Raw genomic sequence first — 20831 nt, forward strand, 5'->3', positions numbered from 1 at the left:
TATTCCAAACTGATTGAGTTGCATATCCAAATGATGGTCTATCAGCTGTTGATGTAGGAGTAGAAAAAGAAGTTTCTGCATTTATTCTGAACTGTGGTTTGTATCACATTATTCTTGGTTATATGAACTGAGTTTAATTGATTGTGATTTAATTTACATTCTGCAGTAGATGTCTTTTTCTTGAGATAATTAATCTTACTGAAAAATTCTGTGTGAACAGTTGAGGCTCTAACAGATTTTCAGGAGGTGCATTTTTGTTTAGGCTTCCTTGACAGCCTTTATTCTTACAGATAAATTACGTGTCTCAGAATGTCTTGCCTTTTTATTTATTTTGGTTTGGCAGCATATAGTTGTTATGGCTGGCAATATTTCATACCCCAAAGTATTAATATTAACCATAAATTACTACCAATGATATGCAGTAGTTCTTATCAATCATGAGAAATAATCAATGCTGATTGAAACAAATAAATTTGATGCTTTTCAAAGTTATAACCTTGTCATATAACTTCAGTGCTCAAATGCATCAAACACTATCTTAAATTAACTCTGCAATTATATACAGAGTTTTCAGAAACCAGATACTTCACCTAAAGGGCCAGCATTGTGCAAGACTATATAAAAATTTAGACATCAGTAGTGGCAAAATTCATCTCTATTTTTTATTTGCTTCTAGAATTGGGTATAAATAACAGGAATTTCAGATGGATGGTGATTCATCATCTCAGTATTACAGACTCTTCAGTTGCTTGTTGCTAAGAGTTTGCTCTGAAACCAGTTGAAGAGCATGTATGTCATCCTATTTGAAATGAGATGTCCCCGTTGCTCTCTCTATCCCAAAGATAATCAATATGAAATCAGTCATTGACTCATGCAGCTGAACTTAGTGAATCTAACAGCAGGAAAATGCCAGTGAAATACCAGAGCTCCAAGAGCCACTTCACTGGTGCATGGTGTGAAGCATTTCTGGTGTGTATCCCAAAGTGGGCTGAGCTTTGGTATCAAGGCATAGGCTGACGTCTCACTGTGTTTGTTGCCATGGCATGAAATCAGCAGAATTCCAGTCTTTAATCAATATTATTTTCATGAATATGCAGAGGTTGTCACTGATTGGTATGGAGTGTGGTTTTTCAAACTCTTCAGTGATAGCATAGGTGTTGTCCAGTGGTTTCTTCTTCCTCATGTCTCAGAATTCAATGCTGCAGAGCTGTCTCTTCACTTCTTACACACCCAAGGAGTCAATGACATGAAACCAAACCATGGCCATGCCATATTTAGCTGTTCAATCCCATTTATCAGCAGTTCCTATGCTGGAGAGCACATGGAGTCAGACTGGAAAGGCAAAGGGGAAACATTTAAAGTGAATGATAACAGAATTTTAGAAAAATTTTGATTTCACCATAATGTTATTGATACTATTAGCATTATTAATTTATTTAGCATTAACATTATTTATTTATATTAGCATTTAGCAAAATGGATAGAAGTTTCATCCAGCAGCTGTGCTTTGCCTTTGGCAGTAGTCATGCTGCTCCTAATTTAATACTATTAACTCCCTCACAGGTTTTACTAACAGGGTGCTGAACATCTTGCAATACAAAGATAAGAAAGGAATATATCTTCTTTATTGTTTTGTGATCAGCATATTAGATACTGATTCCATTCTCTTTGCACTGCAGTCCCAGCAAGGTCACATGTCTTGAAGCTCATAAAAAGGAAATGAGGAACAGGAGCTGGTTGTGTGAATGTTAATCTGGTTTTTTGGAGAGCAAGAAGTTGCTGCTTGGAATCCTGATGGCACCAAGCAGAGAGTGCCCCCTCCTACTGTAACTCATTTGCTTTCAGCAGACTTTCCACAATGGAAAAATTTCGACCACAAATAATCTTGTGTTCTCCAACCGTATACCAGAACAAGGAGTTTGTACATGACATTAAAGACCTGCTGAAAGCCTTTTCTCATTTTCATTGCTGGAAATCTGAACTACACCAGTGTTCTCTGAGCAAAATTGATTGTAAAATATCATTAACTACAGGAAAAAGAATTTCAATAATTATTTGCATAAATTATATAAATAATAGACATTGAATTTGTATAATTTAGTATAATATGTATAGGCTGTGTTTTTTGTATGGGGGTGAACTTGAATATATGTTATCTTACTGAAAATATATAATACAGTTATTTTTTTCTGGCTACAAGCACAGTATAATTATATCAGTAATCCCTTCAAAAGATCTCCATAATCATCCTGTGCCTCATTACATCCCCTCATAGTCTCTCTACCCTGCCTCTGTTCTTTGCTCAATATTTGTAGCTCATAGCATGTTCTGGATATTCCATTTTTCTTTTGTCCTAAAGGCAAAATAGGAGACAATATATGTTTACACTTCTTTTTCTAAAGTGTATTTTGAGCCTTTAGTGGAGGCTTCTTAAAGATTTGGGTTTTTGAATGAGATTGTTTGTCATTGTGTGGGGGTATTTTGTTGCATGAATGGCAGATGAATGATGGCTTACATTTGCTTGGCCTTCTAATCACTTTGCCACGGCAAAGGCTTTTTGGTTCAGTTTTCAACATAAGTGGATTTTTCAGTAATTCTTCAAATGCTTAATTCAACTGTAGAAAAGAGGATCAAGGCAGAATCCTAGTCCTGGTGCTGTTTTTCACACTGTGCACGACAGCCAGTAGCTCCTGTGGCTGGCACCCACCGAGGCAGTTTGACAATGTGCCAGACCATTTTACTAATGCATTATGAAAGATCTTCAAAAGTGAGAAGGGCCACGGGTGAATGGAGGAGTGAGTGTCCTTGGCAAGCTCTATTCCTGTTTACTTCCCTGCTTCACTGTGTCCTGTCCCCTGATTTCTGGGTTCACGTGCATTTTGTGATATGCACTGTAATGCAGATTGTTAGGATCACTTTGAGTTTGAGGTAGTCCTTTTCTTTTCAGCTGGTCTTAGGAATATTTGTTTCACCCTAACGTTGTTGTTACAGATGTGGTGGCCTGAAGGGATAAACGAGACAGGGAAGAGGTAATATCTTTTATTAGGCTAGCTGATGTAGCTGGAAAAAGTAGAAAAGGTTTCAGGCACAGAAAACCTTTTCCAGGTCAGGTTCTCTCATAGCTTTGAACTTCCTAATAATTAACTTGTGCCAGTGAAGCAATAAAAGCAGTTTTTTGATCTTTCTTTTTTTATGAGTAATACTGTTTGGGAGGCATCCATATATTGCAGGAGTTTAAACTTTACCCAGCTAAGGTTGATTATTTTCTGTCCAAATCTGATTAAATTCTTTAACTCATAGAACAAGAATATAGTCATTTTTCACTCAGATTAGTAGTCTCGTAAAATACTAGATTTTATTTTTCATGGGATCAGAAGTGTAAAATAACCCATAAAAGATCTGATATCTCACTGATGAATCAGAGAGATCAGCATGGTTTTGAACCTCATCTGAGAAACTACCTCTTTCCAAAGCAGGGTATGTGTTTGGAGATAAGTGGGATGGGAATGATGGCAAACACTGCAATTTCAGTTATTTAATGAGTCTCTGTTGCTCTATTTTTTCACTAATGGGAAGAGCGTGGCTTGTAAATAGTATGTTCTTCTTGCTGTGTACAATACAAATAGATGGATATCCATGTTGTGTGCAAGAGATGGACACGTTTGGCTGTTAAGCTTTGGAATAACTGAAAGTACTACTGCAGGTGCTGAAATTTTCTATATATTTCATACACTCTCACCTTTGTAGTTCTTGCACAGACTGAGTGCTTTAATGCCCTGTGAGATGCTTTATTGGAACCTGAAAGGGGAATTTACAGAGTGTAGCAGCACTGAGAGCTGCAGTGAGGAGTTCAGATTGCAGGTGTCTGTTTGGGTGAAAGCAAAAATACAGGACAGGCACTTCACTACTTTACAAAAAGCTGTGCCAGCAAGAAGGCATCATTACTGCTCCAAATAAATAACACATGAAAGATTGTAATTGGTTTATAATACGGGAAATGGATAAAGGATGCATCAAGGTGTTTGGCATGCCCAAGCATTTTGGGATTATAGTGCTGTGAGGTTCTCATGTCATCAGCTCTCTTCCATTTCCCTGGAGCTGAGAGCTCTCATCACACCATAAAAATACTGCCACTGAGGTTTTCTTGGCAGCTTTTTAGCAAAAACACTATTCTGCTGAGAAATGTTTTCCAAATTACCCAGGGACAGTGAACTGGATCTTTTCTGGAATGTTTTGCAGAATTAGTGGTGTGTGTTTGGCAGAGTGTATAAGGCCATTTTCTTATATCTTGTTGGGCTAGGCACTGAGTTCCATGGAATTATTTCATTTTTAGAACCACAGAAAGAAAAAATAATTTCTTGAAAGGTAGAGACTAAAGGACACATGAAACTCCAGAACTCGGTTGAAAGAGTTACACCTTCATCTAAATGTGTCATCTAAAAGTTCAGATCATGATTGATAAGTGTGTTTTTTATTGCTGGCTGTTAGCTGAGTAATAGATTGTTATTTCAATACATTTTGACTGGAGCAATTTGTCTTGAAATACTTTTGGCACCTTTTTCTTTTAGGTCCTTTGTAATAGAGTTCTGTAATTTCATTTTTTTCATACACAAATGCAGCTAACTTTTTCAGTGTTGAGTAGCACCAGATGAAAGCTTGTCATCACTTTATAAACTGATAAAAGAATGAATTCAGAAGAAATATTTAATATGCAATGGTTGTTACTGACTGCATTTTGTGGCAAAAGAAAAATTAAATAAATTGTACTGAGGGGGAGGTATCCTGTCTGTCTGATCTAAAAAGCGATTTTCACAGTTCTTAACACTGCAGGGAACATTTTCCAGCTTATCATAATAGAAGCAGGAAAGTTATTTACTTGCCAGAAAGGCCTGAACCCTAGCAATCATCCACGCCACTTCTGAAGTGAAGACTCCTTACAGTGCCCAACCTTAACATGTATAATTATTTTAATAAATTATACCAGGCCATTTTCCTCTTTTTGTTTTCCTCAGCCGATATGACACTGCAGAAATTGCTGTAATGCATTTAATATTTTTAAAGGCTTTTCTCTCCTACATTGCTCTTGTTCTTAGAGATGTTTCATGTGTCCATAATCATTAACTGATTCCACATATATGTAGAAGGTAAGTATTTTTCACTACAATCAAACTCTTTTCCTCAGTTTCACATCTCTTATTTTGGCCAGCTGGAGCAATTCAGTGTCCATGTTTAAATATTAATCTTCATTCGTCTTTTGATAGCACCTTGGTTAGAAGGCATGGAGTACAAGAAATGTCTGAAAACATTTTGGGATAGGTATGGTTGCACTTTGCGTTTGACTTGCACAAAGTAGGCAGCCTTCACTGTAAATTCACTGCCAGAGGAGTCACTGCTGCCTGAGCTTTAGTCTGGTTATTGGAATAAACTACCAGGTTTTGGGTTTTTTTTTTCTGCTTTGCACATCCTACAATTCAAGAGTTGCAGGGCATAATTCCCCAAGCCTCTTCCCCAGGGGACACAACTGGTGGCTGTGTGGGAGGTTTGATGCTGGTATTTAGAGGGTTGCTGCTACTCCTCCCTGTGGTGCCAGATGTGTGATGTGCTAGGGAAGAGCTGTGCCCAGCCATGACACAGCTCCGTGCAAGAGGAAGCCAAACAGGCTGAGCCTTTGTACAAAACTACAGCAGCTTCCTAAGCACTTTCTATGAGAGCCAGACTAGGAAAAGAAATATTTTCTACATCCTTTTTTGTTGATTTCATTTTGACAGTGATTATGTTTCGGTGTGTAGCTTTTGCAAGCAGGATGAATTAGGAACCTTCATACTTGTAATTTATACATGGTGTTCCTGTTAAGAACTAAAACTAATATGAATAAATCGAGAAAAATGTCAGCACCCTGTCTGAAAGTGGCCTCACTGGAGTGTTGGTCTCCACTAGAAGTGGAGCTGTTTTAGCTTTTTTCAACAGATATTAATGTTTCTGCATAAATGCTTAGACAGAATTGTTACATAAGACAGAAGCAGAGTTTCCACATGATATGTAAAGTGTTGTTGTTACAGTATATTTTCTGTTTAAGCTGTCAGAATGACTTATTAGTTTAGCATTTCTTGTTGAAATATATTCTGTCTAATAATTTACCTTTAAAATATTCATATTCAAAATATTTATCAACCCTCCACAGATTATCTTCGATACAATTTTCCTTTTTCCCACAAGGGCAAGAGACACATTTCTCTTCTTTGTAACTGGCTGCTGGCAAGTGCCTCTCTGGGTAATCTCTGGCGGTGCACACCCTGTGCAGAAACCACCATGATTTAACCATTTTTCTCTGTTTCAGTCACACTCCTCAGAAGAGTGACAAAATAGTTTATCTTAAGCTGTAATATAAAATATAAAAATGTTTGGGGCATACTTACTAATATATGTATGATTCTTACTGAAGCAACAGTTCTGACATTAAAAGCACAACAGACTTGGAAAATGGAAATTATTTTTGTCTCCAAGGGAAATTTTATAGAAAGGATATTCAGCCATTGCACAAACTAGAGTTACTAATCTTAAAAATCTTTGTGGTATTCTTGCTGTATCACCCAGGAAAGATGTAGGGCATGCTAAATTCTTGGCATGTGTTGGCAGGGAGCTAATAATGAGAAGGGAATCAGTGGAAAGACATTTCAGATGGATCTATTATTGAATGGCCTCCAGGCAAAATAACAACCTCTGAAACCCTCTTGTGTGCCATAGTGACAAATTCCAGTGGCTTTGTCCATGTAGGATCCCCCTTTGCCTGTTCTCTTTGAAGGAGACACTGGAAGATTCCCAGAGCAGAAAATATAGCCTGAAAAATTCCCAACACATGTAACCATGTCAAGGTTTTGGCTTTCCATCTGTAGCTGTCCCCATCTAACCAGGATCAGCCTGGCCAGAAAGAAATCCTTCACGTGCCCAGCAGAGATGCTGTAACTGTGGACATGAGGCTGCAGTCAGTCTAGCGGACGTAATATAGCATTTTTTTTTGACAGAAGTTTCCATTAAAAGGATTTTTGCTTAGTTCAGTAATAATTAGTGGTGAATATATTTCATATTCCAAGACCACAAAGCAATTTCAAATAATATTAAAACTAATACTATGGAATTGTGATACTTTCATGATACAAGACATAGAGGGAAAAAATGAGCTAGATGAAAACCAATCACTCCATCCTGGAAGAGAGCAAAATGTCTATTATTCACTATGTGTGTATAGACTAATGTTTGACTAGAGAGAATGTGTTTTGCTTTGATTTGAGCCCTTTGGTGTGGTGGTCCATCACATCCCTCACATTACACACTGTAAGTGCTCTTCTGCTCAGAGAATCCTGCAGGTGTGATTCCAGAAGTCACTGGTAACCTGGATGAAAAAATTAGTTCTCATATTTTGATATCCAAAATATCAAAAAACCTTCAACAGACTTTTTCTGAAAAGCAAAGGAAGTCATTCCAAATCAGGACAAAACTTATTTAATGAAAGCCACAGCAAACAGAGCCCCACTAAGTCACTAAGTACAGAGTTTTTCTGTTCTGTGAGCCACGCCTGAGATGTCCTTCAGGCTCTTCATAGCAGGTGGTCAGAAAAGTCAGAAAAGTACCACATGAGCCTGTATTTGTATGCATTTCAGGTACAATAACTGTGATACCTGTGCAATCATTTTGACACAGCTCGATGAAGAAAAAAAATGTGTGGTTTTTTCCCTAATGTATATTCTCAATGGGTTTTTTGTTTTGGATTTTTTTTTTTTTTTGGCAAGGGGAGGTTGTTTTTATTATTTTTTTTTTTTTTAAACAGGAATGCAGATTTTTCTAATTGGGACATTTTCTGTGCAGTTGTACTCTGGTTAAATTAACAGGTGAATATGTGTGTCCCTCCTACAGCTTTCAAAACCTGGTTCAGGTCTATTGGTTATAATTAATACAAAGGATTCTTTCAGTAATAAAGGTGTCAGTGTTTATAGGGGTTGAAAGACTGTGACTGCCCTCATGGTAGTCTGTATTTAATACTGTATTTTGTGTTGTAATTCCTTTTTTTTTTTTTTAACAGGTTTTTCATTATTCTTATACAGCTTCATATGTGATTTATAACATACACACAAGGTAGGTCACACTGTTTTTTCCATACCATGTCATTGTCAGTGGCTCTATGCATGAGGTGATGCCAGTGTGTTCAAGTAAAAATGTTTCCCTTTTTTCAAGGGAAGTTTGGGAGTTAAACCCTCCAGAAGTAGAGGATTCAGTTTTACAGTATGCAGCCTGGGGTGTTCACGGACAGCAACTGGTAAGCACAGTCATTAAAAGTGTATGGACTCCAGACAGACTGAGGTAAAAACAAAACTGAAAGCCTTAAAATAAGTTGTATTATGTGTTTCTGCACTATTCTAGTATGTTCCTGTAATAGCTTTTAGGAGACCTCTATTTATTTGTTTATTTTTTATTAAAAATGTGTTTTTCCAGGCTGACCCCCAATAAGCAAATGGTACAGTTGTTGAAAGAATCACACCTTCATCTAAATATGCACTCAAGTGATTTTCAGGATAACCATCTTTGTGGCTACTGCTATGTGGGAAGGAACGTTAAAGGTGAAAAGCAGTTTTCTTTTAAGTGCAATATCAATGAAAACTGTGGGCAAAAGCTTAGCATCCAAATCTGATGTGATGGACTCATGAAAGCGATGTTTTCATTTCAATATGAAAATTGCTGCCAAGGTCAGCTGTGCTGCTTGAATTCATAATAATTAAATGAGATGCCATGTTTCATGTATAATTTTTTTTCCAGAAATTTTACCATTTTTAATAAACATTAATCATCCATAGTCGCTATAACCAATGTCAATATAAGAAGAGGAAAAATTGTGGGTTTAGAATAGCAATGATTTTAAGCTGACCTGTGTTGGTAGTTGAAGGCAAGAGACTGATTAAATCTTCAATTCTGCATAAGAAATTCAGATAATCCTTGTTACAGTGTTCTAATAAGCTCATTAATGCCCTCAGGCATGATCCCAGGGCCTCCTTGCATATCCAGCTTGTTCATGCAGAGAGGCTGTAAACTGAATGTCTAGAGAATATACCCTGTTGCTTTATATCATTCATCAAGAAGATTGGAAAGTAAAAAATGTTTCTTGTTGAAATATTTTGCGTTAAGGAAATGGAGGCAGGTGAGAAAAAGTAATTGGAACATGCTTGCTATGTTTTAATAATTAACTACATTAATTTGTTAATAATGAGAGCATGGCAACAGGATTAGTGGTAATAAATACTGATTATTTACCAGGCAGCATTTTGTAATGTGGCAAACCATGTAGGTTGCAGTGGAAAGGAGAAGCATTTGCAAAATTAAAAAGATTTAATAAATGTTTTAATTAAATTGCAGTTTGTAAGATTCCTCTGTGCCAGACCGAGGATCTGGACATTGGTCTGTACTGATCAGAGGATCAGTAAACTAAAGTAGAACAAAAATTAAGTGCAGTGATTACTGGGAAAATATCTTCTTATTTTCCTGAGATATCTCATAGAAGAAGGTCAGATTTACCAATCATAAACCTCAGAAAAAGAAATCAAAATAATGCTATCTTTAAGTGTTTTGCCTTAAATGTCATTCTGAAAATACGTATGGATCCTTTCAGAGGTGGACTCCTATTACATCACAGAACTGCAAAAAACTAGGTGATCATTTTAGGTACAACCTTAATCATCCAAATTTGAAAACATTGTCATAATTCATACTTGAGCGAGGATAACATTACTCATCTTTGTTAATGTCCCTAGTAAAGTTAATGTCATGCTTTAAAAATATCTGCTCTACTGTGGGTTTTATGGTGCCATATGGTCTGCAGAATTAGGAAATAATAACTTTGAACACAAAATCTTCCATGCACTCTGAATGGCACTGAGTGTTGCCATAGAGATGTACACCTGCAGGAGCAGCCCACTGAAGGTGACTTTAGGAATGCCAATTAGAAGGATGTCCTCTTGAAGCTGTTCAGTGGCAGAAGGAGCTTTCCAAAGTGACAGCACTGCCTTGCTGCATTGCCCTCCCACTTCAGCAGCAAGCCAAAAATGTAGAAGGAGCATGAATGAATAAAGACTGTTGTGAGTAATGGTTGTTGCTGCTGTCCAAAGGAACATCTGCCTCGAGCAGAAGCAGGACAGAGAGTTCAGTCCAGCAGAACAGGTCAGGCAGAGGAAAGATGTGTGGCTGAGGACATATTGCCACGATGGTTCTGGCTTAAAATTTATCATTGGAACACTGGATTAGTGGGGTTTGAATAAAGTAGTACAGCAGGCAAACAGCAGTGAAACAGGGCACAGAGAGATGTGTAAAGGGAGAGATCCAATGATGAAAATCCATCAGTAGCTATCAATGGAGTAAAGCTGCAGTCTCGTAGACCCATGAGTGGTTTACCTTCCTGAACAAAGCTTAACTTGTCTTTTCAGTGGAAATAGTGATAATTCATAAGTAAAACAAGCAATGAAATACTTGCTCTAAATAAAATAATCATAGTGTATTAACCTGGGTAATAATCTCCAAGAGCCATTCTTTACGACTGAAGAACAAGTGGAGAACAGTTGGAGAAGAGATTAATTGGATATACAAAAATGTGATGTACAAGGACCCATGATGTGTGGTGTGTTTCATCACAGAGATAGAGTATATGTGGTTCTCTAAAGTGAGCAGGATCATCCCTCTCCATCTGTGGTGCAGAAATGAATAGCAATACTATAGCCAGGACTGTTCAGCAAAATTAGCACAAAATGTGAAACACGAGGCACAGGTATGTCTGACTGAGCCAAAGATCCCAACTTTACACTATAACTACTTGGAAAGTCCTGGATTGAATCCAAATTATAGGGGGATAACACATGGATTCGGATCAACTATTTTTGATAGGCTATAGATGTTTAAGGTGATTAAGATGTTTCCAGTCCACATTTCTGCAGATCTTACTAACAGTGCAGCCTACATGATTATCTTTAAGTATTCAAATGAAGAGGAATTGGCAAGATATTCAAACAGATAATGTAAGGATTTGAAGGAAAAAAAAAAAAAAACAGGAAGGAAAATACGAATGAAGCCACAGACTGCTTATTGCAGAGATGGAATATGGTGCAGTGAAATCAAGTATATGCAAGTATTTTACATTCTTGTGGAAAACATGCATCAGTCTAGGTTTACTCTTAGGGATAATTTCTGGGGCTGTCTAATGGGCCCCAGAGGATGCCCCATGTGGCTGGTGAAGAACAGAGTTCGTTTTCTGTCAGATGCCAGGTGACTGAGCCCCACTGTTTTCCAGCTACCACACTGGTTGCAGATTATTTCAGTTCCTTGCTATTTACCTAGAGGAGAGGGTTTTGTAGTGATTAAGAGAAAAGCTCAGAGAAACATCTGCTGGTTGAGTCATGACATTTTGGTGGTGAAATTGAAAATGTTTGCCACTGGGGAGAAGAAACTTTTATCTAATGAATTAATGTATCCTAAGGTCACATAGCTCTTAAAATGGGAACGTTTTTCAAGGTCATACTCTATAAAATGCTGCCTTTTAACTGTGTTAGAACTGTGCCAGATCTAAAATACAATTTCTGTGTCATAGTATGTTAGGGAGCTGTTCATCTATTTGCCAAACATTACTCATGTTTGATTGAAGTTGTGCAAGTCATTAGCTGATTATCTCTTTATCTCGTCTCCATAGAATCCATCTGCAGCATCAAGTAATTCCAGGAAAGACAAAACTAACTAGAGATCTAATTTGTTGCATCAATATTTTTCTGCCTCCAATTTATTGATTAAAGACCTCACTGCTTGTGTCTGAAAAAGAGATATCCCATTGGGGTTTTTAAAGGGCCGCTGTTGTTGAAATTCCCAGGTTTTTATCCGGTGTTCTCCCTTCTCAAACCTTATCTTCTCCAGTAGTTTGTAGCAAAGGTTTTCATGTGTTTGTGCTGGACCTGGCTTGTGTCTGACAGGGGAGACAGCTCTGGGTCTGTCTGAGGAGATGTATTGCAGTCGGAGCCTGGATATCAAAGTTCAGGCTGGAGATGCCTCCAGTGTTTGCAGTGCTGTATTTAAGTGTCTGTTGACACTCTTGTGTTCTTCTGCAGTGCTCTTTGTGATACAAATAGTTCTTCTGATCAGTTATGGGTGGGCTACTTCAACTAGCTCCCAGTGAAGCATGGTTAGAAGTTGTTCAGTTTGACATTGATTTTTCTTAAAAGTTATACATAGGGTTTTTTTCCTGCCTTGGTGGTGGTACATGTTGTTTATGTTGTATAAAGTACCTTATTTCACTTTATTCTATGAACATACATCCATGCAAGTCACTTTGCCTTTGTATTTTTAATAAATGCTTTGTGCTATTTATTGCAGTAAGCTCGTTTTGATATATTAAGTGATTCTGAGGGAAGTTTGAGTTACGGTTTTGGATGGATCAATATATCCAGATAAATAATGATCTATTGACTTACAGATGAATGTCTATGCATAAATTAATATATATTTTAACCAAACAGAAATGAAGAAAATAGTAAAACTATCCAGAATGTTAAAGAAAATTATTTTTTAGGAGCTTTGTCAAAAATTTATGCTACCAACAAAATATAACACAATCAAATGGTAGGACTGAAGATGAGCTTTTACAATGCTCTGGTTTAATTTAGGTCATCATTAAGTCCATTTGCTTATTAGGCTGTATACACTAAGAAAAATTTGGTGACTGTAGCTGAATTGTGGATTCTGGATGTTCTCATCAATTTTTGGAAAGTACTTTAAATACTAGAAATCTATAAGTTGCCTCATCTTCCAAAAAAAAACCAACAAAGGTTACTCATTAATAGAGCTTAGAAGCTGAAGCTTTTACATAAGAATGAAAAATATCCAGTGAAAGAGGACCTCACCTTATATTGAAACAGCCTAAAAAGCAGAAATAAACCAGAGCAAAATCTGCTTTAATTACTGTTAATGAATGTACCATTTCAAGAACTCTCTGCTCTTTTGCTCTGTGATCATCATCTTATCCGTATCCTTTTGTCATATTTGGGGCTTCAGTTTCCCTTCACATCACTATCAATACTTATGGCCCCACAAAAATGCAAATATCTCTCAGACTGAATTAACATGACATTACCTTGCAATTGCCTTTTGTCAAAAGTTTAATCTTTTTTTCCCAATGGCTTTCAAAGACAGTGCAGCAGCAAAGTTCTTTGATGTTGTGTTACTTTCTGGGTACTCAGATAAGCACTGGACTGATTTTAGTAAATGAGGAATTAGTAGGATTGTTCTCGGGCAGTTACCTTGCTCAATACTTGCTTTAACAGCCATTACTTGCTGAAAGCTCCATTTACTGTTTGGTCTATCAAGGTAATGTACAACTGCTATAAAACATGGTAATTTATCTTTCTGTAAAATATTTGCCATGTGTTTTCTGTTTTGCATAATTAGTGCTGTGGGTACTTGGCACCCCCTCCTGGCAAGAACACTTGCATATGCAAATGAAGTAAAAGCTTAATTAATGCTAATGAAGTAAGTCCTAAATAAATATATTTCTTTTGCTGGTTTTATCTGCAAAGTATTCTGCTCTTTTGACTTACTGTATTTTAGATGAGTAACTTAAAATTGCATATGGAAATGTCAAGGCTTTATTTCATCTTTCCTTTTAATGACTATGCTAATGAGGCAAATGGCACTGAAACTGAGAGGAAAACTAGAAATAAACAAGAACTCTTCAATGTGACATTAACCTCAGGTATGATACCTCATTTAAAATGCATGAGGGGTTCAATTACCAAACTTCTGTAGTTCAAAGCACATTTGGAGGTCCTTTGTCCTGCTGAGGATGTTTCTCTAAAGGGAGGGAACTGTGGTTGAGCACTGCCCACCCAGCTGAGTCCACAGAAGAATTTGAGTTATCTAAAAGACTTAAACTTTCTTCCTACTAAGCTGCTGCTACACATTGGATTTTTCTCTTGGATTTGTCAAACTACCACTGTAAAATCTAAATGGATTTTGCCCTTTAATTTTTTTAACTGTTCTTAAAAGAAAAAAAAATAGTATGAGTTGCTCTGAAAGTATTCTATGGAGCTGTGAATTTCCATTATGAATTTCTGGGTGCTTACTCCACTTAAATATGGATTGGAGGAGCATTTAGTGAATGTTCTCTAGTTCCAAAAGTGATACTTCATCTGAAAGTTTCTCAAATCAGAAAAGGGAAATGGAGAATGCAGCCAGAAAACAAAAGCAGTTTGGCAAAACAGGATAAAATACAGTTTTACTTACGAAGGCTGGATATATTCAATAAAAGTTTTGTGAGCTCTAGAGACCACTACAACATTATAAATGGGGCAAGGCTAAGTTGAGCAAAGAAGTTTCTTCATCAGTTTGCTTGGTGAAATACAACTAACATGTTCTGGTATCAAAGGCAGTTTAAAATTATGAGTATTAAGGGTTAGCTATTGCTGGCCCTTTGTGGGAATAGCCACTTGGCTGTATCTGAAAGAAGAAATAATGAGAAAATTGTATGTTTTATAGGGGCATTATTCCTCTGCCTCTGTTTTTCATGTGAAACAGTAAAAGGCCCAGCAGCTTTATAGTGAATAAATCAAGAGAAGAGATAAAAGTTGTTTCCTCTTGCTGGTTCTTATTCTGTTATCACTGATCTAGCATGCAGCTAATATTTGAGTCAGCATGGAAGCCCAGCACCCAAGTAATGCATTTTTTTTATCCAGAAGCAAATATATTGGAAATTTGATATATCACTGTGCTAAAACTCAAATTATTTTTTTCACAAGGTTACTTATGTGGATGTCTATGTGTATACATACATATATATATATATATATATATATATATATATATATATATATATATATATATATATACACATATATATATGTATATATATGTATATGTATGTATATTTCCTTACATACAGTCCGACAAAGACACAGAAACAAATATGGACACACTTGTTTGATAGGAGCAGTCCTAAGGAACTTTTCCATGCAGCAGCCTGCAGGGAGCAATGAAAGCAGCAATATTCACCTCTCATCATGTTGTTCAATATGTCCGTGTGTAACAAAGCATATCTGAACATTCACACTTCCGTCTGTTAGCTAATATTAACTGCAAGTCCAATGGCTCATAAAATAGGGCTGCTGTGCTTCTTGTGTGGAAAATGGGTGGCTTTCTGTAATGCAGAAACATGAAAATTATGTTTCAGAAGTCTGGAATTCTTTGGAAATAGCCACCCGTAAAAACTGTGAAGCAGAGGTTGAAATTTGATGGAATTCTCAGCTAAACTGGAGTTGGAAAAGATTGGGTTTTATTATGGACTGTATTTCTATATAACTCCAAAATCCTGCCAAAACCACTGCATGCTTACCTGTGTCCCTGGACTATATAATCATGTAGTCACTTCATATTTAGCAGTTAAAAAAAAGGTACACCACAGGATGGAATGGAAAATTTGTCATATCCATCTTTTGGCAATGTAAATGACAGTTTTATCTGGCAAATAAAAAAAAAAAAGGTAAAGAAAAAAGAAAAAAAAAAAACAAGAAAGCAGCTATATTCTATACTCCTTAAAACTTTGGAAAAGGAAGATTCCAAAGAGGAAGACACCAAAATGTCAAAATGGAAGACTTTGAAGATTTCAAACACCTTTCTAGTTCAGGTTCTATGGCAGAGGTTGTTCTAATCAGTTGTAAACATGCCTTTTATTTGCCTTTTTTGAAGTGTTCGGCAGAAAACTTGTAAGAGACTTTGGAATTTCTGTGATGGTACCAGTGGCTACAGAATTCTGCTAGGAACAGGTTGAAGTGGCAAAGCCAACTTGACACAAACTCCACTGAGCTCTTGCTCTGTGTCAGGGTTCCTCCACCTCTTCCATTTATAAGTTCTGTTTCCTCAATGTTAAAATCTATTTTCTCATTCAGCACATAACATCTATCAGAAATATGGACAGGTGTCCATCAGTGGAAGTGATAGTGACTGTCCTCGTCTGCTAGGTTGAACAACTTTGGGTATGATCAGTTCTCCTGGCTATTTCTCTCTAGTTTAGCCAAGACCCTCTTGAAAATGAGGCATTAAAATTCCATCATCACCAGCCCATAAATGTCCTTGCATATTTCTTTTTCCCTACAGTGGGGTTATGACTTCCCCACTGTGTTTGTGCTGAAAATCAGAGTTGGTTAAACTTTGGCTGCACGGTGTTAAAGTGACTTAGGCTTTCATGTTGACTCAGCCTGGACCAGGCAGTGAAGTGCAAAGAACTGCTTGTGGATGTGTAGTCGTGGGGAATGTATCTCCACTGGGAGCTCCAAGGCCTGGAGAATGTGGATTAAAAAGTCAGGTGTAGTGTTGATATCTAAGAGAAAACAATACATTGATTTCCTTCTCTGTTTATGGCAGGTGACAGCACATTTACAGAAATAGAAGGGAAAAGTTTGTGTAGAAGGAAAGCAAAAAGTTATTTTCAAATGTTGTTTCCCATATGCTGAACTGTCCCAGACAGATGTGCTGTTCTAAGAGCTACTCAAAATTTCCTAATTCCTCCTTGTCTCATTCCTAATGAGCTATTTTAAGATAAACTGTGTTTCTTGCATTGGATGTGCTATGTGGAGTGTGTACAGATGGATGTCATTCAGTAAAATTTTGGTCCATTATAAAGACAACAGACAACTTGAACCCTGTGTGCAGTGGGGAGATGAAGGCACATGTCCTGTACAGCAGGATGGGCTGGGTCAGCAATAGAGCTGAAAGCACAAACCTTTGTGTTCAACTCTGCTTGGCTTTCTCATGTAGGAGACGCTCAGAGGCAGCCTGGTCTATTGTATTTCATACAAAGTTCTCAGGGGTTGCCCACCACTCTAAAAATAGCAGCAAATGTAAGTATGACTTTACAGCTCAGAATTTTCAATTCTGTATCTTTTTACTTTTGTTCTTGCAGTTGTAATGCTACTTTCTTACATTTTGTCAAAGAAAACAGAAGATTCCTCCTCTGATACCAAGCCCTTACAATTTCTTTAGATATTTTTCTGTCTCCCAATATTGCTGTTTTTTTCCTTCTGGAGTAACTAGGTTGAAAATTTTTAAGTTTAGCTTGTTACAGATTGATCAATCTGGGCATAATTGAATGATTGATATCAGTGTAAGATGAGCCTGAAATAACCAGAGATCATTTAAAAATATTTTATGGTAAGGACAGATTATGATTTTGTTAGAAGCTCCATGCTGGCTCACTAGTCAGAAGCAATCAGTAAGTGTGAGGAAGGAGGAGTGTGAATTCCTGAGCATGAACTGGTTTTGGATAAGTCTGTTCCTCCCATCACTTGGCCAAACATCAAAGGGCTGAGCAGCCCAATGCTCAGTCACATTTTGCACAGGGCTGCAGCCAGCAGAGCTCTCTGGGCAGCTCCATGGGAGGAAGCAGCAGATCCAGACCATCAGCTTCGGGGCAAGGCAGTCTTGCTGTGATCTGTGCAGCAGATTTATGAAGCAGCTTTCTGCGTAGGTCGTAGTTCAGATATTATATATGATTTTATTTATATAGCACATTACACTGTGTTTGCTCTCCTGGGTAAGCTGTCATGGGATGAGGCAGGGTGTGAATTTAAGTGAGCATCATGATCCAATATCATTGGAAAGGCAACATAATTAATGTGTGGTGAAACAAAAGAGGGCAACGCTTCCCTGCATTTATTGGAAATCAAGGACATAAACATCAGAGTTACCATGGAGTTGCTCATAGTCTGAGTTCATGGCCTGGTTTATGTCATGACATTAGTAACTAATCTTATAGCTGCATTATGAGTGCATCCTTGCTATTGTTTACAGTAGATTTATAAACTATCTAAATAGCAATTAAATATAATAGCCTTGTAGATTGTTTGTGGTTGTTCAGAAACCATTGTGTTAACACATTACTGTGATGCAGTGGCATTAATCTAGACAGAAGCAAAGTGGGGCTTCAGTGTTCTGTTCTTCCTGCTATGTCTGGCAGCTTGATTACTGCAAAAATAAAATTAACATATTGTAACTGACACCAGAAAAAGGTAGTGTATGACTTTGGGGTGTTTGTGCTTTGAGGTCTCCATGTCTCCTACTGATCAACAGCTATTTCCCCTCTCCCTTAATTACAACATAATCTAAACATTTGAAAGCTTCCTCTGAAAGAATTGTTATGCAGGTCAATCACAACCTTTAGAAAATTAGTATCTTTAAGAGTGAATATAGTTCTTATTGCTTACAATTATAATAATTATATTATTATCTATTATTTGGTTTCCACCTAACTTGCAATGTGTCTAATGATTTTTGGAGCATGGATTGTGTAAAGGTAGATTTTTGTCCACTGCCAGGCATTGCTCAGGTAGCTCATGGTGCCCTGTGGTGCCCAGTACCTGCATAATTTAGTGCTCTGTGGTCCAAGAGCTGGAGCAAGTCAGAGCTGAATGGCTCTGAAAATTTTGTACCAGTACAGACTGACCTGCAAAGGAAAAAAAAAAAAAAAATTGTCTGCAGAGAAGAGATTAGAGCCATTATGCACTCTTGGACACTTGCAAAGCAGCTGTAATGCAAACTAGATCAGACATTGCAGCCTGCAATCCTGTCTGTGAGAGCTCACAACCTAAATAGACTACAAAAATATTGTAGGTGAAAGGAATACAAAATAAAACTGCTTTGCAGTACAGTCTCGTAAAACTTCCCTTGAATTTGTCATCCTGTAACATATGTGGTCTGTATAGAAAATTTGTAAAATGTGAGAAAAAAATAAAAGGCTTTTGGAAGAAATCTAATTGTAACTCACTAAGTCACTAAAGAATATTCTAACCTTCTAAAATTCACAGCTGTGAAAGCTTTATAAGCCACTTTCCTGTGCTTTATATTATCTGAAATATAATAATTCTCTCTGGTTTTAGAGATGGCTGCTGTAAGGAAGACATTGGCAGTATAATGAGTCCCACCAGTGAAATGCATGATGAGTGTTTGGGGTGGTAGTTTGCCACCCTGCATTTCACTTGCCTCAATGAATGAGTGTCCTTTTCATTACCAGGGAGCTTCTGCCACAGCTGATTCCTGTGGGCAAGAATGGCAGCCACCACCCTTGATTCTGCTCCTTTTCCAACACAGTGCAAAGTACCTCCTAGAAATGTTCATTGTCAATGTGATTTTATACACAATGTATGCTCAGCTCACCCCTGTGGAGCAGTAAATCAACTACTAATTTGGAAATGCTCCAGAACTGCCAGAGCCCACCTCTAGGTCAGGGGTGGCTCCATGTGGTGGAAAAATCTCTCCTCCAACCCGTGCTTCCAAAGAAAGGCTCAGCAGTCTCTTGTTGTTCAGTCTCATGGTTGTTTATTGCAAGTTATCTAAAAGATTTTCTTCTCTGGCTGCTGTGGTTTGCTCAGAGCTCAGGCAGAGGCACACACACACCCTGACATCCTCTCTGACCCCGAGTGCTTCTTCTCTCCCTGCCCAGGGCTGCTGCTCTCTTTTATATGGTACATTACATGTTACATGTTTACAGCTTTCCCCCAATGCCTATTACCTATATTAAATGGTGTTTTTCTATCTTTTATGTGGTACATTACGTGTTACATGTTTACAGCTTTTCCCCATGCCTATTACCTATATTAAATGGTGCTTTTCTACTCTAAACCAATCTGTGAGTGCCAACATCACCAAGAACATGGAGGTAAGGAAGAAGAAAGAGGGAGGACAGGCAGGCCCAAATCCCTCCATCTTAAAACTTCTGACCCCCATGTACAAAACCAAAACCCCCCTGTAAAGGATTTAAAACCCCCCTGTACAGCACTCAAAAATTTATCCCTTTACTTTTTGACTACTTCTACTATAATATCTAAACTTTTGTGACTTCTTGTTCTTCCTGCAAGGTTGGTAAATCATTCCATGGTTCAAATCCAAAATCACAGCTGTTTCCAGCTGCTTGCCAGGGTCTCAAATGTTTCTGACCTGGACCTGGAGCCTCCAAAAATGTCTGAGGGATATTTTGAGTTCCCACACAGAACCTTGTCACAGGAGGCTGGGGTGTACCTGTTGTCCTGACCGTGGGCAGTTTGAGTGACCCCTGTGCCAGCAGAGTTAGGAGTCTCTAGCTGTAGATAAAAATGGGCCAAATGACAACACACCCCAGGTCAGCACAGAGCACAGGAAAAGCCACCTCTTACCTGCTCCCAAACAGAGCCCTGAAGGATTTCTGTGGCTCTCTCCACCATGTGCCCTGTGACTCTTGGCCACAGAGGAGCTTTGATACAGGCCAGGAGGTTTGGATTGCCATGGAATTTCTAGCTTGGTACAGCAAACAACTGTTCCTGTCTAACACTGTTCCCAGTCCTTCTGGATGATATTTTCTTCCCCAAATGAGCCTTTATCTTTTCTATGAAAGACGAAAAAAAATTAAGAAAAAATAGTGATAACACTGTTGTTGAGTTGGCACACAAACCACATCATCTTAACTTCACCTTGTTTTTCAGCAGGAATCTGCTTCAAGTAAATAAGATTTTGGCAAGGAAAAAGGGCAGGAAGGGGTGCTCATCTTTGTAACAGTGGGGATAATAATGGTCTGACAATCTCAGTTTAAGTCTGTGAGTCCCAGGAGTATAGTGAGTGAAATCACAGATGACAAGAAAATGTTTGCTCAGTTTGGACTGGAAAAGCGCAGATATTACACTGTGACTAAAAATAACATAATCAGTGGCTCTCAGAAAAAAATTGTCTACTCCTACTTTGGTGGATGCTGAATGGTGGTAGAGAAAATGCCAAGCCAGGTATTCATTTGAAAGCCT

At 37.8% G+C, this 20831-nt stretch overlaps 1 protein-coding gene across 3 annotated transcripts in view; it reads left to right on the forward strand.

The window, feature by feature from the left end:
• The window catches only part of DPP10 (dipeptidyl peptidase like 10), a 438809-nt gene that overhangs the window by 368093 nt on the left and 49885 nt on the right, over nt 1–20831 (forward strand). For all 3 annotated transcript variants that reach the window (XM_021548741.4, XM_085584875.1, XM_021548740.4), the window contains 2 exons: nt 8078–8130; nt 8230–8311. In XM_021548741.4, the coding sequence (XP_021404416.1) occupies nt 8078–8130; nt 8230–8311 (135 nt within the window). The remainder of the gene's footprint in view (nt 1–8077; nt 8131–8229; nt 8312–20831) is intronic.

Source organism: Lonchura striata, chromosome 7 (assembly GCF_050655825.1).
Source record: "Lonchura striata isolate lonStrDom1 chromosome 7, ASM5065582v1, whole genome shotgun sequence".
NCBI classification, from domain to species: domain Eukaryota; kingdom Metazoa; phylum Chordata; class Aves; order Passeriformes; family Estrildidae; genus Lonchura; species Lonchura striata.